The sequence below is a fragment of the Odontesthes bonariensis genome, chromosome 20, assembly GCF_027942865.1.
Source record: "Odontesthes bonariensis isolate fOdoBon6 chromosome 20, fOdoBon6.hap1, whole genome shotgun sequence".
Classification (NCBI taxonomy): domain Eukaryota; kingdom Metazoa; phylum Chordata; class Actinopteri; order Atheriniformes; family Atherinopsidae; genus Odontesthes; species Odontesthes bonariensis.
Window position 1 is genome coordinate 12,519,289 of NC_134525.1, and position 14,275 is coordinate 12,533,563.

General features: G+C 42.8%; 1 protein-coding gene across 2 annotated transcripts in view; it reads right to left on the reverse strand.

Moving 5' to 3' along the window:
* vav3a (vav 3 guanine nucleotide exchange factor a) overlaps positions 1-14,275 on the reverse strand; it is an 88,891-nt gene that overhangs the window by 22,152 nt on the left and 52,464 nt on the right. For both annotated transcript variants that reach the window (XM_075453104.1, XM_075453103.1), the window contains exons 10-15: positions 13,969-14,064; positions 11,119-11,187; positions 10,747-10,833; positions 10,549-10,634; positions 7,503-7,635; positions 3,492-3,601 (exon numbers count right to left, since the gene is read on the reverse strand). In XM_075453104.1, coding sequence (XP_075309219.1) covers positions 3,492-3,601; positions 7,503-7,635; positions 10,549-10,634; positions 10,747-10,833; positions 11,119-11,187; positions 13,969-14,064 — 581 coding nt within the window. The remainder of the gene's footprint in view (positions 1-3,491; positions 3,602-7,502; positions 7,636-10,548; positions 10,635-10,746; positions 10,834-11,118; positions 11,188-13,968; positions 14,065-14,275) is intronic.

A 14,275-nucleotide genomic window follows, 5' to 3' on the forward strand; every position in this document is an offset into this window, starting at 1 on the left:
TGCTCCAAGTGAACACAAGAGGTTTTCTCAGCCCCTTGGGATTGCGTGTGTGTGTGTGTGTGTGTGTGTGTGTGTGTGTGTGTGTGTGTGTGCGTAATGTGGAAGAAGGGAAGAGAGAAACAAACAAAGAAGGAAGCAGAGATGGAAAGAATGACATTCAAGTTTTCTGTATATTCACATTTAGGAGTTTCTCCCTTTGTTTTGTGGCGTTGTAAGAGCGAGGCGGGATGACGTTGTTTGCATCCACTTTTTGTTTTGCTTCATGTGCACAGGTGCTACCTCGGAAACTGAACTAATTAGTCAAACTGAAGGGCCGCAACCTGTTCCGTGGAAAATAGGACAAGCCGGGCCACGCTGGAGACTGTGCCAAAGAGGAGGGTAGTTTAAAGAGAGGATTTTGTGTTCTTTCCTTAGTAAATATTGTGAGCGACTAAAGATACAAGAAAGAGTGTCCACCTTACCTTACTAAATGTGTCGCATTGAAAGCGTGTTTGCAACGCCGAATACAGTTTGGCTTTGAGTGCAGTAAGTCTGCTGTGTACGGACTTCTTGCAGTCGTTTGTAGACTTTCTGCCCCCCACAAAATAAAAAATACAAAGAAAGAAAGAGTAGGGAGAATGTAAATAATAATAATTAGCATTTGCGTGGACTTTTGTTTCACTGCAGGCAGTGGGAACGCATTACGTTTCCTGTGTTGTCTCATCAACTTAATTCCATTTGCTTCAAAAGACGCTGGAGAGGGGACAATCTTGGGCGATAAAATCATGGAGATAAAATGAAGAAGTTATGTCATTTAAAATGATGATGATTGTCATCGTAATTTGGTACAAATTTAGCTGAGCCCTTGAGGAGCTGTGTTAGTTGTGTTAAATTTATGTTCCTCAAACACTGAGTAGAGAAAATTAGCATTTGTCATATATTTACGCTGCATAATATCATGAAACAGCTCAAGCTAAAGCTGAACAATCTTGGGAACCTGTCACTCAAGCGGCTGTCATTCTTTCACCAGACAGTTAGGTTCGCAACTTTACTGCACGGAAAAGAAACCTCAAATGAAACTTCTCCAAAACTTCTCCGGCATCCAACTCTGAGGCATCTGGGATGAACCGTCACACGGTATCCTCAGTGCCAGAACATCTGTCAGGAGCTGCGAGAGGGAATGAGGATGTTATGAACGAGTGAAAGCTTTGCCGTCCCGACTTTTTTGGAATATGTTGCAGGCCCGAAGTGCAACAATAAATGCAAATACAAGACACTGATTTTCATTGGGTTAATGTCGACTGCAATAGAACAAAGACCATCAAATGAACGGTATTCTCCATTTCTGATCTGTGGTCGTGCAATAATGCCACATTTAAGACCATCTTCTTTAGCGTTCGCTCCGTGGCGTTTCAGAGGCAGTTGGTGTTGAACTTCAGTTCCTCGCTTCACGTGCCCAGGGCTGCGTGAGGAACCTGTGGCTTGTGACAGCGAGCCGCGTGTGGGTTGGAAATAGGCAGCCAGCGAGAGCAACTTTTCACAGATCAGCTATTAAGCATCGACGTGGGAGCATGTGACTGTTTGGCAACGACACCTCTCTGTGCTCTCAGCTCGTTAATTTGGCCTCACAAGTTAAAAAGACAAGCTCCTGTTTTCTCGGCCTCGCGTCAACACCTCGTCTTCCCAATCTTCACAGCCCGGTACTTTTCTTGCGGTTTGAAAATGTTATTTCACAGATTTCTTTTTTTTGTTTTGTTATTACTCTCCTTTTTTTCTTCAGCTTTTCTCAAGCAGTTGCTCGAGAGATTACTTGCTGCTGCTGCTTAGAGGATAACAATATAACCCAAAACAGCTACCTCAACGCCGGACTAGATCCAGGATGAACTGGATAGCCTATTCTTTAGTTCTCTTTGTTTGTTTGTTTTTTAATTTGAGGTATGACTTTAGGGATTGAAACGGCAATCATCATCATCAAAGGGCCCATTCTTTAATAACAGTATAGCTGTCACGTCCATGGGGTTTTCCCCATGTTTTTAGTTTTGTGTTTTGTCATGTGTTGGTTTATTTCATGTCTTAGTTTTTAAGTTTATGTTTAGTTAGGTTTTGCCATGTTTTAGTTTTGCCATTGTTTTTCCCTCAGTCCCCATGTTCTGGTCATTAGTTTATTCACGTCACCTGTGGCCATTGTCTTCAGCTGCACCCATTCACCAATCACCCAGTTTAGTATTTAGTTTCCAGGTTTCCCCATTCAGTTTGTGAAATCCTTTCACCATGCGCTGTTTTCACCATGCACTGTTTTCACCATGCACTGTTTTCACCATGCACTGTTTTCACCATGCACTGTTTTCACCATGCACTGTTTTCACCATGCACTGTTTTCACCATGCACTGTTTTCACCATGCACTGTTTTCACCATGCACTGTTTTCACCATGCACTGTTTTCACCATGCACCTTCACGTCAAGTCATGCCAAGTTGAGTTATTCCAAATAAAGTCATGTCATGTCAAGTTATTTCATGTTTTGAAAATAAACCAAGTTTGCTTTTTACCTTTGAAGTCCTGCCACCCCCTTCACCTGACAATAGCTAGCAGTGATTTGGACCTCTTGGTAAATTACAAAAAGAACACACTGTGCGCCAAACAGCTGGATATAGAAATCAGCTAATAAAGTCCTAGCTTGACGGTCAAACTGATCACTCCCTTTTCACATGTCTTTTGAAAGCTAGCACTGATACTGAAGTAATGTTTAGCAATGCAACGCACAAAACTCGCACTCACTTCTTCCACTTGACTATTTTCAATTAATAAGCTCAAAATATATATTTTTTGATCTGGGATAGTATGTTGGCAACAGCCTACTTAAGTGGTAGGCAACCTTATTTCTGCTATTTAAAGGACAGTGTAGGTCCCAGTTGACAGGCCATCCTTACGGAACATCCGTGTAGTAGCGTTTTTTTCTACATATCCCGCCGGTTGATCTTCTGATCATGTCAGGACTTTTGTTAACTGGACAGCTTACTTGATAGATTTTTATTTTATTTTTTTACCACTTTGAAATTAGGCATTTCGTTCCCAACTGATCAGCTTCTTGCCCTATGCTTAGCACACCCACCAGAATTGCTCCCGGCTTTTCCAAACTGAGAGCGGTCTGACCTCCGTCTGCTGCAGCTGAGACACTAACGATGTACTTTGTCACCCGTGGAACCAGATAGTCTGTCACTTTAGGGAAACTTGGATCCAGTTCAGGATGAGGACTGGTTAATGCTGTTTGACAACATGCAGCCGATGCATTCATTAAGCTTAGCTCTCTGACTGCGATGTTTTGTGTCTTATCATCTGCTCATCTTTGTTTCAGCGCCATTGTCCCTGGTCCACAAAATCATGACGCGGCCTCACTTGAACAATAGGATGAACAGTGTGGTGTTGTTTTTTTTTTTTTTTTTTTTTGATCAAATGCAGCTAGACAAAGGAACGCTGAACAAACACACACGTGCAGATCATACACACTCACATGGCCATGCCAAACTGCTCCAGCCACTTCTTTTTCAGCTCTTTGGTCTTGAAGAAAAATTCAAAGCCGTTCTGGCCCTGGTTGTGAGTGAGGTAGAATCCGTGGGACCACTGCAAAAGAAGAAAAGAAAAAAAAAAATCATTTTTGAGAAAGAGAATGCAGCAGCGTCGCATACAAGCACCGATGGTTTGAGTGAAAGACGAGCAGAGAGGAAGATGGATGAACCAGGCAGGATGCAGGGAGACAGATGGAGACAAAGAGATGCTCTGGGGGAGAGCAAACACAAAGACTGAGGGGTTGAAAAAGAGAAGAACTGACAGAGACAACACATAAGAGGGAGTTTGAGATAGCCGCTGGGCATCAGACAGCGTGCACCGACCCAAGTAGTGAGTGGGCCTGTAATCAGCTACTATTATCCACTTCAAAAGCTAAATATCACTTAATTAGCCTTTGAGTCAACACAGGCATTTTTTTTTCTTGTCTTTTCTTTTTTTTTTTTTTTATAAAGATAGCATTACTAAACGGATGCTTGCGGGATGCACTTTTTATGGCTTTCGGTTGTGTTTTTGAACTTTTAACACTCAGCTCTGAAGGCTGAAACAAGCCGAGCTCACAGTGCTGCTGGAGGTGGAGGGAGGGCACAGAGAAATGAAAGCGGTTGCTCTTCAGAAGCATTCCCAGTGGACACCAGGACCTACACTCAGCAATGATGCCATCCAGCTACTAATTTTTGTAGAGAGAAGAAGGAGTAGTTTGTTTGTCTCCCTGGCTCTATTTTTTTTTTCTATCTTTAAAACGAATACACACCCAGGTCGATATGAAGTATTTCTCTGCGGTTATGTTGTTTCCCCGCCGTTCGCCTTACCCGCCTCCTCCCCGACCACCTATCGTTTCCCCTTCCTTCGTTCACATCGCTGCACTACTGAGATGATGCATCGTCTAATATCCAAACAAATTTATCTTTTAAAGGAACTCTTTTCAATATATCTCAGTCCGTTTTTTTCCCGGCATACAAAAGAGGTGCGTATAAATATCAGCAGACCGGATTCCTGGTCAGGTGTCGGTGTACTTGGTCCACGAATCAATTGGCGGGTCGCAAAGCTCCGCGTCAAGACCAACAACTCTTAATTCAGGAGGACATTCACTCGTTGTACTCCCCACTCCCGCCACCGGGGGCAGCCACGACCCACATTTAATGTCGCCTTTGTGATGAAGGTTCTTACTTGTTGTTTCCCTCAAGCAGCCACAGTCACCTCCATCATCTCCGACATAAATATGCCATCAAACAAACCGCATTATATCCGCCATGTCAGAGGTGAATGACACTGAGTTGGTCGCAGCTTTCGGAAAAAAAGAAGCCCGTCAGTCTGAGCCTACTGATGTCGGCTATTTACAGCATCATTATTACCCAAATCAATTTTTTTCTTGGCACGCCTTGGATATCACTCCTCATTATGATTGGCAATGTTTTTCCTGACTTGGCACTTAGTATTCGGCGTGTGTGTGTGTAGTCAGGCACAAAGCGAGGTTTAATGATAGCACCATCTGGGAGGAGGCAGACTGCTCCAGTCTGACACTGTTTCAGTGTGATGCTGCAAAATGAATAAGAGAATGTAAAACAAGCATGTGGCAAATCATTTAGAACTGTTTTCTGTTAATTATTTCGTTGTTTGTGTTAAAAGCCTGGAAGGTTTCTTTCTGGACGCTGCTTTTTTTGGCCGCGCATCTGGGGGGGGGGGAGGATTCGGAGCACAAGTTGTTACAGGTCCTAAAATAATTTTTTTTTTTTTTTTAAAGAAATGTCAATAAAACAAGTTGAACTTTATTTTCATTCAGTTTTATGGACCGGCATTCATCTGATGAATTGTTATGGCTGCTCATTATGAAGATAAAGCACTGTTAATTGGTTTGTCTGGAGTCCAACGTGGTTTTGGAGCTTTGCTGACTCAGTCATAAAGACACAATAATGAGCTCGCCGGTGCAGGACTTGCCTTTGTTATGGCAGGCTGGGCTGTTAGGAGAGGGGCTTGTTTAGAGCTTTTTTTTATTTTTTTTATTTTACAGCATGTTAATAGGAAGCGTTTGTTGTTGTTTAATCACTTTTACAAGCTGTAAATGAAAAGAAACGGTGAAAGCGTGACCCAGAGTAAGCATACTGTTCTGATCTGCCCTGCCGGGGTGGCCCGGTAGCAGCGGGTGAAATTAAGAGCTTCAAAGCTCTTTTAAGTGGTGCTAAAAACACGAGCAAATCACGGCTGAAAGCGGGACACTGCTTTCTGGAAATCATGGCACCACATAAAATTAAAGTCTGAGTGTTAAAGACCCGCTGAGGATTCAGAGGGAGCCTAGCAATCAGTCCCAAAAAGAGAAACATCTTCATGACGAATAAGAACAAAAAGCGAGGTGCGAGTCGCACTTCTGTGTCAACTGTGACAAATCTGGTCTCCGGAGCGTTAACGGTTGAAAAAGGGCCAAATGACATTTCTTTTTTTCCTTCTTCAGATCCGTTTCTTTCTTTCTTAATTCTCTTCCTCTCTGTGTGGCATATTAAGAAGTGCTGTGGAAAGAGGAAAAAAAATGCATCTTGACAGTTTGCTGTGTGACATCGTGAGGTGTTTCTGAGCATAATCTGCAAGAGAAGCAGCTTTGGTTGTTGTTTTGCTATTTTTTCCCATTTTGTTTTAACAGAGACAAACATTTCGACTCCGGTGTGAAACGTCACCCCCGCAACCCTCGCGAAAGGCAGAATCAACTTACTTCCCTGGATTAGGGACAGAAAGCTCTAAACACTGACACAACACTGTATTTTCTGTCTGACTTTGACTTTTTTTTTCTTCAATCGTGTTGTGATGCAACTTTATATCGAGCCCGACCAGGCGCAGAATATTTTGATCACTGCTGAGGTGTTCCACATGCTTAAGGCCGACACTCATGATGCCTTTGATGAGAATCATCAACATCAGAACACCAGGATTTAACCCCAGATCCTCGTCCTGCCATCTCTGTGGGCTTCGTGTTTATTCTGCCTTTTGTGCCCAGAGTTCTTGCTTTTACGGTTTATCAGTGTGCTTTTCGCATGCCTCCTGCCTCTTTTGTCACACGTTTGGGGTTCTGCTTCGATGAGTCACCGCAGCACCTGACGCACGTTCGTGTTGCATGTAAAAAGACAACCAAACTGTGTCTTTGGAGAACTGAAACGTCCATTTATCCCAAATAAACACAAAAGCTTGTGGCTGGGTTGCGAAACCAGCCTTGTGTGACACACTCTGAAAGACACCTCCGCTCATTTGGATAATGAAGCAGACGGGCACGCACGAATGTAAACCCACAGACGGAAAACAAGGAAATAAATGGGCTTCAGGAAGTAAACTGTTGAGTCGTTGCGTCTTCCTGTTTGGTATTTTTCCAACTCCTGTTCCCGCTCGAGGGGCGTCGTTTCACCACACTTCAGCTTCTCCACATGACAAATAACGTAGCTGGGTGTGTTTTTAGGGGCCTCATCCTCACTCAGACTTTGGATAATCCCGTAAAGGTGACCATTTTGACCACCGCTGTGTAGCAAAAACCTCCTCGTGGTGTCTCTAGGGCCGCTCTCCTGCAGGTTTTAGATGTTTCCCTGCTTCAGCACACCTGTTTCAGATCAATGCATCGTTAGCAGGATTGTGCAGAACTTAATCTTTTGAACAGATCCAGTTCATCTGAACCAGGTGTGTTGAAGCAGGGAAACATTTAAAACCTGCAGGACAGCGGCCTTCGAGGACCGGATCTGGGCATCCCTGCAGTGAGCCATCAAGCTATTACACCCATGTCTTTTTTTTCCCTCATAATTGAAAATTTACACAAAGAAAGTAGTTCCAAGACTCGCCAGCTGCTGCTTGTGTGTGTGTGGGGGGGGGTTCGGGGATCTCACTGGCATCGCTGAACAAACTGAGACCCCACGGATGCCAAACTGACATCCATTCTTAAGGCAATCAATGAGCTAAATAAACAATGCCCCATATGTGTGCCCACCTTTCGGTTGTCCTTGTCGGATGTGGGGTTGTTGGTGATCTTGAAGTGGTGCAGATCGATCACCTCTTTCATCTCGTAGTTGTCCCCTCGCCGCTTGCAAACAATCACAGCGGCGTCGAACAGAAAGATATGCCTGTAGAACAAAGATGTCAAAGTCATTAAAAGCAAATCCATCACATTTTTTTTTTTTTTTTTTTCTTAGCGCCTGACTGACATCATTCTGTTTTGTTACTGATGCAAATACTGTTGGAGGGTAAAGAAATTCCAATAGAGATAAACCGTCATATTCAATTTAAATCTACACTAGTGCTGCCAAGTGTAGTAGTAAATTGGTACTAACTCTGTAATTAACAGAGTTAAGATTCGTCTTATTGTAATGGCAAAACTTATCAAATTTTGTAATCAGTTTTGAAACATGGACAAAAAGAGTGATTTATTTATTTTTTTTAAAGGCAAAAATGCTCCATATAAACATAATGTTACTCAACCAGCTGAGCCTTCCCTTTCAGGAAGGTCGCATTGTGGGTGATGTGGTTGTGAGCTCCTTTGGGTAGTTGGCTGCAGCTGAAGAATGTGTCCGGACAGAGATGTTTGAATTACTCGTAATAATCTGCCATAAAGTGTCCAGATGGGCCCAGATTTCAGCCTAACGTTCCTACATGTTGTTCACCGTGTTCAGTGTCTCTTAACTGGAAATCAAGACTGAGCTGATGCAAAGTTATGACATTTTCTCTTGATTTTCCCAGTGGTCGACATGTACGTTTTTGTTTTGTTTGGCTAAAAGCAGCCGAGTCGTGTGGAGAAGAGCTGGAGAGAGAAGATGGCCCTCACCAGGAGTAACTGAAAACGTGGGGCTGAATGCAAGATTATTTGTGCCGAAATCTGATCCAATTATAAAGCATTCAAATACATTCAGCATGTATTTATTGTATCGAAATGTATTTATTTCATAGATTCATTAGGACTGAGTTAATAAAGCATTTTTTTTTATTTTATGTGCGTTAAAGGGACTGCGTTAACACCTTAAAATGTATACATTTTGGCAGGCCTTATGCATATATGAACATTTGGTTGCACTGAAAGGACAAATGTTGCTCCGTGTGATCCGACTGCTGGAAGCAACCAAGTTGAATCTTCTGTGCTTGGACCATCAAAATGACAAACAGAAATTGTCACGCATGTATGTCCTTTACAAAAAAAAAACGGCTCTGATATCGCCGTATGTCAGCAAAGACGTTCACCACCCTCATTAATAAAAAATAAATAAAAAAAAGCTGGGTAAGATGAAGGTTCAAGTAGAACGCGGTGATTTTCACATCTCATTGCTTTACTCAGAGCTTTCATCGAATGTTGAACGCCAGACATTTTGCCGTTTCGTGAAAAAATGTTGAAAGGTCAACAAATAGAAACACAAAACTACAAAAAAGAAGACCCGGGATTTCTTTTGACCACTGCGTCTGTCGGGCTCTCATATTACGGTAAAAGGATACAAAATAAAAGTAACTGTAATCCGTTACAGTACAAGCAAAAACGATGTACTCAGATTACAGTTACATTCAGTGAGAATGGGGGTTACTTAACAGGATTACAATTTGTGCAAGGTTGCAGTGACAGAAGTAGCCTACAGAGCGGCAGGGTCGGACTGGGGGAAAAAATCGGCCCTGGCAATTTTCCCTGGGACCACCCCCCCCCCCCTCAGTATTAATTAGTATCTCCAATCTAAATAAATAAAAATAAAAAAACGAGCACAGACCGCTCATACAGTCAATGGCATGTACCCATAGAAAAAATACACACTCACTCACACGTCACACAACCTGACTATCGGCTAACAACCATGATCAGTAACCTACACAAACCCAGACACATAATGGCTCGGCGGCCAGCAATCGGATAAACCAATGAAGTGAATCAATCCTGTGAAAGAATGAAAACAAGTAACTGAAACCTGCACTCACCCATTATGAAGTTAACTCTGCCAGCCCCATAATCTTGCCCCTGCTCAGCCAACTCCGTGACGTCGGGTATGGTTGGTAACGTTACGGCGGCTAGCATTAGCAACGAGGCTGCTAGGCTTGCTAAATCGGTAAGCATTAGGCTACTGAAGAAAGCTAGTCTTTTTAGCTACGTTATATTATCATCTTTCTTCTCGGCTATAAGTTAACCTTTGTTTACGGCCACTGGCCCTAACCTGACGCGCTAGCTGTCAAATCACCGGAAGTTTTCACCGGAAGTACTGGCGCACACACACAAGCAAAGGTGTGCAAAGAAAAATAAACTGTGATGTAAAAGTCTTACATTGCTTATTTATTACTAAAGTAGAGCACTTCATTGTCATTGCACATGTATTAATGAAATGCAGTTTGGCATCTTATCAAGTGTAACGCGTGCAGATTGTATAGCATGCAGTATTTAGAGATAAAATGCAGTTATTTACAGCTAGTGTAAGGAAAGATGGTTAATAGATATGTGCAGAATAGATCAATTACCTAGGGAAATGCATGTATGTGCAGAGAATGTATAATGTAGTTATGGCAGTACAATGAAAAGAAAAATAGTATGGTATAAATAAATGTGATAAATACAGATGGAATCATGCAGATAATATACAGATTATCCTATACCATAAATAGGTAAAAGTAATCCAAAAGTAATTAGTTACATTACTTTTTTTAAATTATCCAAAAAGTTACACTACAATTACATTTTAAACAAGGTAACTTGTAACTGTAACGGATTACATTTTTAAAGTAACTTACCCAACACTGGGTGGGACGACAAATAAATAAAAATATCTGTCAGATAAAAAACCTGCAGGGACCTTTTCGCTTTGGGAGCTTTCACACCCACACATACCAATGGCTGCAAGAAGCTTTATCTGGGTTTGTGGTTGGTTGCACTGCATCTGTTATCATACAATTCAATAGCAATGATTTCATTCTGTGCAAAAACAAAACCGAAAAAAAAACGTTGGCAGGTTTCCAAGCGCCAGCACATGATTCTGGTTTAACTCTGGTTTGGCCTCCGTCTCGGGACAACGTCTCACCTGTCCTGTTTAGCCCGTTTGTCTACCGAGGCCACCCGTACCTCCCCGTCGCCTTTAGGTCTCCCGTACTTCTTCAGAGGCTGATTCTAAAGGAAAAGAAAGAAGAGAGAGAGAATTGGTTCTGAGGAAGAGCAAAAAAACAAACAAACAAAAAAACGACATCAGAGTCTCGTTTTTCGTAGCAAGCGTGGGACTCACCAGATTCTCGATGGATCTCTGGTACTGATCTATTTCTCGCAGCGTCTCGTTGTCCCTCTTGACCTCATTTACGTACTGAGCCAAGTCCTGCTCGCACAGCAGAAAACAACGAGTCTCTTTGTGATATAGTGCTACAGAAAGGACTAAAGACACAACTCTCAGCTTAACTAAACAGCTCGTCATGGTTACGAAATGAAACTGACTCAACTACTGCGTTTAGTGGAAGAGTTTTTCTTTTTGTTTCATCGCCTTCTGTGTGTACACGTGGATTCATACGTTTGTGCTTTTGGATTCAATAATGCTGCACTTACAACTAACCAACATGCTGAGACTGAAACACGTAGACAGAAAATGGGCGAACTGATTAAGTACCTTCATGGCGTCTAAAGCCGTCCGTAGATTGCTCTTGTCGGTGGTATCGTGAGTGTGCTTCACCAGCTCCTATTGGACAGGAAGTAACACAAAATCCAGAAAATGAAGGTGAAGATTCATGTAAAATCTTCATCTCCAGTAGACTCCATTACTGTAACGCTCTTTTATCTGGACTTCCCAAAAAGAGCATTAAACATCTGCAGCTCATCCAGAACGCTGCTGCTGGAGTTTTAACCCGGACTAAGAGATCTGAACACATCACACCAGTTTTAAAATCTTTACTCTGGCTTCCAGTCAGTCACAGAATAGATTTTAAAAGCCTGCTGATGGTTTACAAATCCCAGAACGGTTTAGGCCCAAAATGCATCTGTGATATGTTCAGAGAATATAAACCCAGCAGAGCTCTTAGATCCAAGGACTCAGGTCAGCTGGTCCAGTCCAGAGTCCAGACTAAACATGGAGAAGCAGCATTTAGCTGTTATGCTGCAAACAAGTGGAACAAACTGCCAGTGGAGATTAAACTTTCACCAAATGGAGACATTTTTAAATCCAGGTTAAAGACATTTCTGTTCTCATGTGTCTATGCATGAAATCTGCACGATATCTTTTAATTTATCTGGACTGTTGCTTGTTTTTAAATTCATTTAAATTATTTTTTATTTGTTTCTCTTTATATTCTTTTATGTGTTCTAATGCTTCTTCCACTCCCTGCTGCAATGCTTTTATTTTATGTAAAGCACTTTGAATTGTTTGTACATGAAATGTGCTATATAAATAAATTTGATTTGATAAAAAAAAAAAGGATGACGCCGTCATCCTGCTGCAAAGCGTACACGAAAGCCACATGCAACATGTAAACGTGAGGCAGCGGCTTCCGATACGAAATGAACACGGTTGCTGCAAAGCCAACGTTGTCCTGAAATAAATCAGATACGGCGCAGATGTGTGTGTACTCATCTGCTGCTGTGTGTGTGTGCTCAAGTGTGCATCTGAAATTACTTGCCAGCGCTGTGCTGCAGTGTAAACAAGACATCTAGACCTCAGCAGTGAGGGATGAGGATGGATGCCACGCGCGCACGTGTCCACACGCACACACACACACACGCTAAGGGAGATATACTGTATACATCTGCTTGGCATTGCTCAAATCCCCAGAGTCAGTCGAGCTCAACCTGGGCATTATTATCGCTGGCGAGACGACAGAGGCCTGTTTATCAGGCCTTGCTCCGACTTCTGCACATCCACAGAGATACGGCGGACGGGAGTGGCCCCCGCTGATAGCGAACATGACGGGAATCGAGTGGTTGCGGTTGACTATCACGGGCAGCGAAAGATTGATTACAAAAAAAAAGAAAAAAGGGGAAAGAAAAAGAAGGGTTGAAAAGAATAGGTCGTTGGGGAGTGATGAGACATTAGCCGCAGAGATTCTGGCTGTCAACACGTGAGAAACTGGCCCAGCAGATGCTTTATACGGCGCAGTTAGCTTCTCCACATCTGTTCCACGGGGGATCTCGGCCCACGTCGGCAACACACATTCGCTTTTGTTGTTTTGGTTTTTTTAAATTTATTGGCGTCATATGCAAACGCCATACAAATCAGGGGGTTTCAGAGAGCCTAATTAAGGAATTTTCATTGAAGCCTTTTGGAATCGACAAGAAAGAAAGCAAGAAAGCACACGGCACTTTCAGAAATAAAAGAACGCAGCATTGAATTGACCCTGCTGTTGACATGCAAACATGTATGACATCACAAAATGAATAATGCCTCATAGAAGCATTCTGAGCTACGAAAGCAAACGAAAACATCTCATGTTTTTAAGCTTTTTAGATCAAATTGTGTTGAAATGTTATTTAGGGAATCAAAATGCAAATCAGACAGCATCTGTCCCTGCTGCTGGCTTGTTGCCGTTTCAGACCCTTCTCCATCCGTCATCCTTGAATGAAATAAACAACTTATAACTGTCCCGTTTCACATGGGTTGACCCTTTGTTCACTGTACGATAGGAGAACGGGCTCTGAGACATTTTGGTTGAGAAAGTTGTTTAAATGAGGCCTTTCATTGTCACCATTTGACACCTGGCTAACAGTTAGCTGACTTTAAGTTTCAGGTTCTCGCCTCTTGAAAACTGCTTTCCCTCTCCGTTTGTCCGTCCCTCCAGTTGTTTGTCTTGTTCCCTCTGCTGCCCTCTCCGTCACTACTCACTTCGCTTTCTCTGTTTGTTTTTTTCCCTCTCTCCGCCTGGCTGATTGTCTTGATCGGATTACAATTATGCGGGGGGGTCATTTTAAACTCAGTCATACAGGAATAGATGAGACGAGGCTCCTGAGTCTGAAGGACGAATGCAGGGAGAGGGGAGTGAAACATGGTCAACGCTGCCTCCGGTGGATGAATTGAGTAGTGGTTGTCAGTTCTCTTGCTCATAAAGTCTGACATTAAGCTCCTTCGTTCACCAGGAGTCGTCTTTAAAGCCACTAATGTCCCTTACATTTACACTGCCCTCTAATCTGACTGTAAGTGTCATCATATACAGCCAGAAAAGCGAAAGTTAGGCTGACTGATACATATAGTTGAATTCCACAGGTAGTTTCGCACAGTGCACAAGGGCACTTTCGACTGTCGCTACATGATTTTAAAGTACACCTGTGTTGCAGCTGTTCCAATGTGCTAAGCTACTCTCAGGCGGCCTCCAGAGTGTTTCGCAGATTTGCTCAGAAAATACAGCCATAACTGGTTCGCCAACATTCACGGCATCAACCTAAAGGATGACGGCTTGACGCCAAGATCATCACACACAACCTTTATGGCAGCAACAGTGCAGAAAACGGTAAGAAAAACACTGTAATGCCGTACCTGCAGGAGGAGATGATACTTCAAGACCCGCTGCATCGGAACAACGAGCAGATCTCTCAAGGTGAATTTGCCAGAGTTGGCTCTCTTTGAGCATTCCTGTACACAGAGAAGGAATTGATAGTGTGTAAAATACATATAAATCCGATTGAGAATACCACTTTCACCATCTTGCGGTAAGAAAAGGTTCACTTTTTGCGCCCTCTAAAGACAGGTGCAGTAGAAATATGACCAAAGCTTCAGAGACAGCTTTGCATCAGTCTATGCTGTCAGCTGCATTCTCAGCCCCTGCAATGCCTCATGTGCTCAC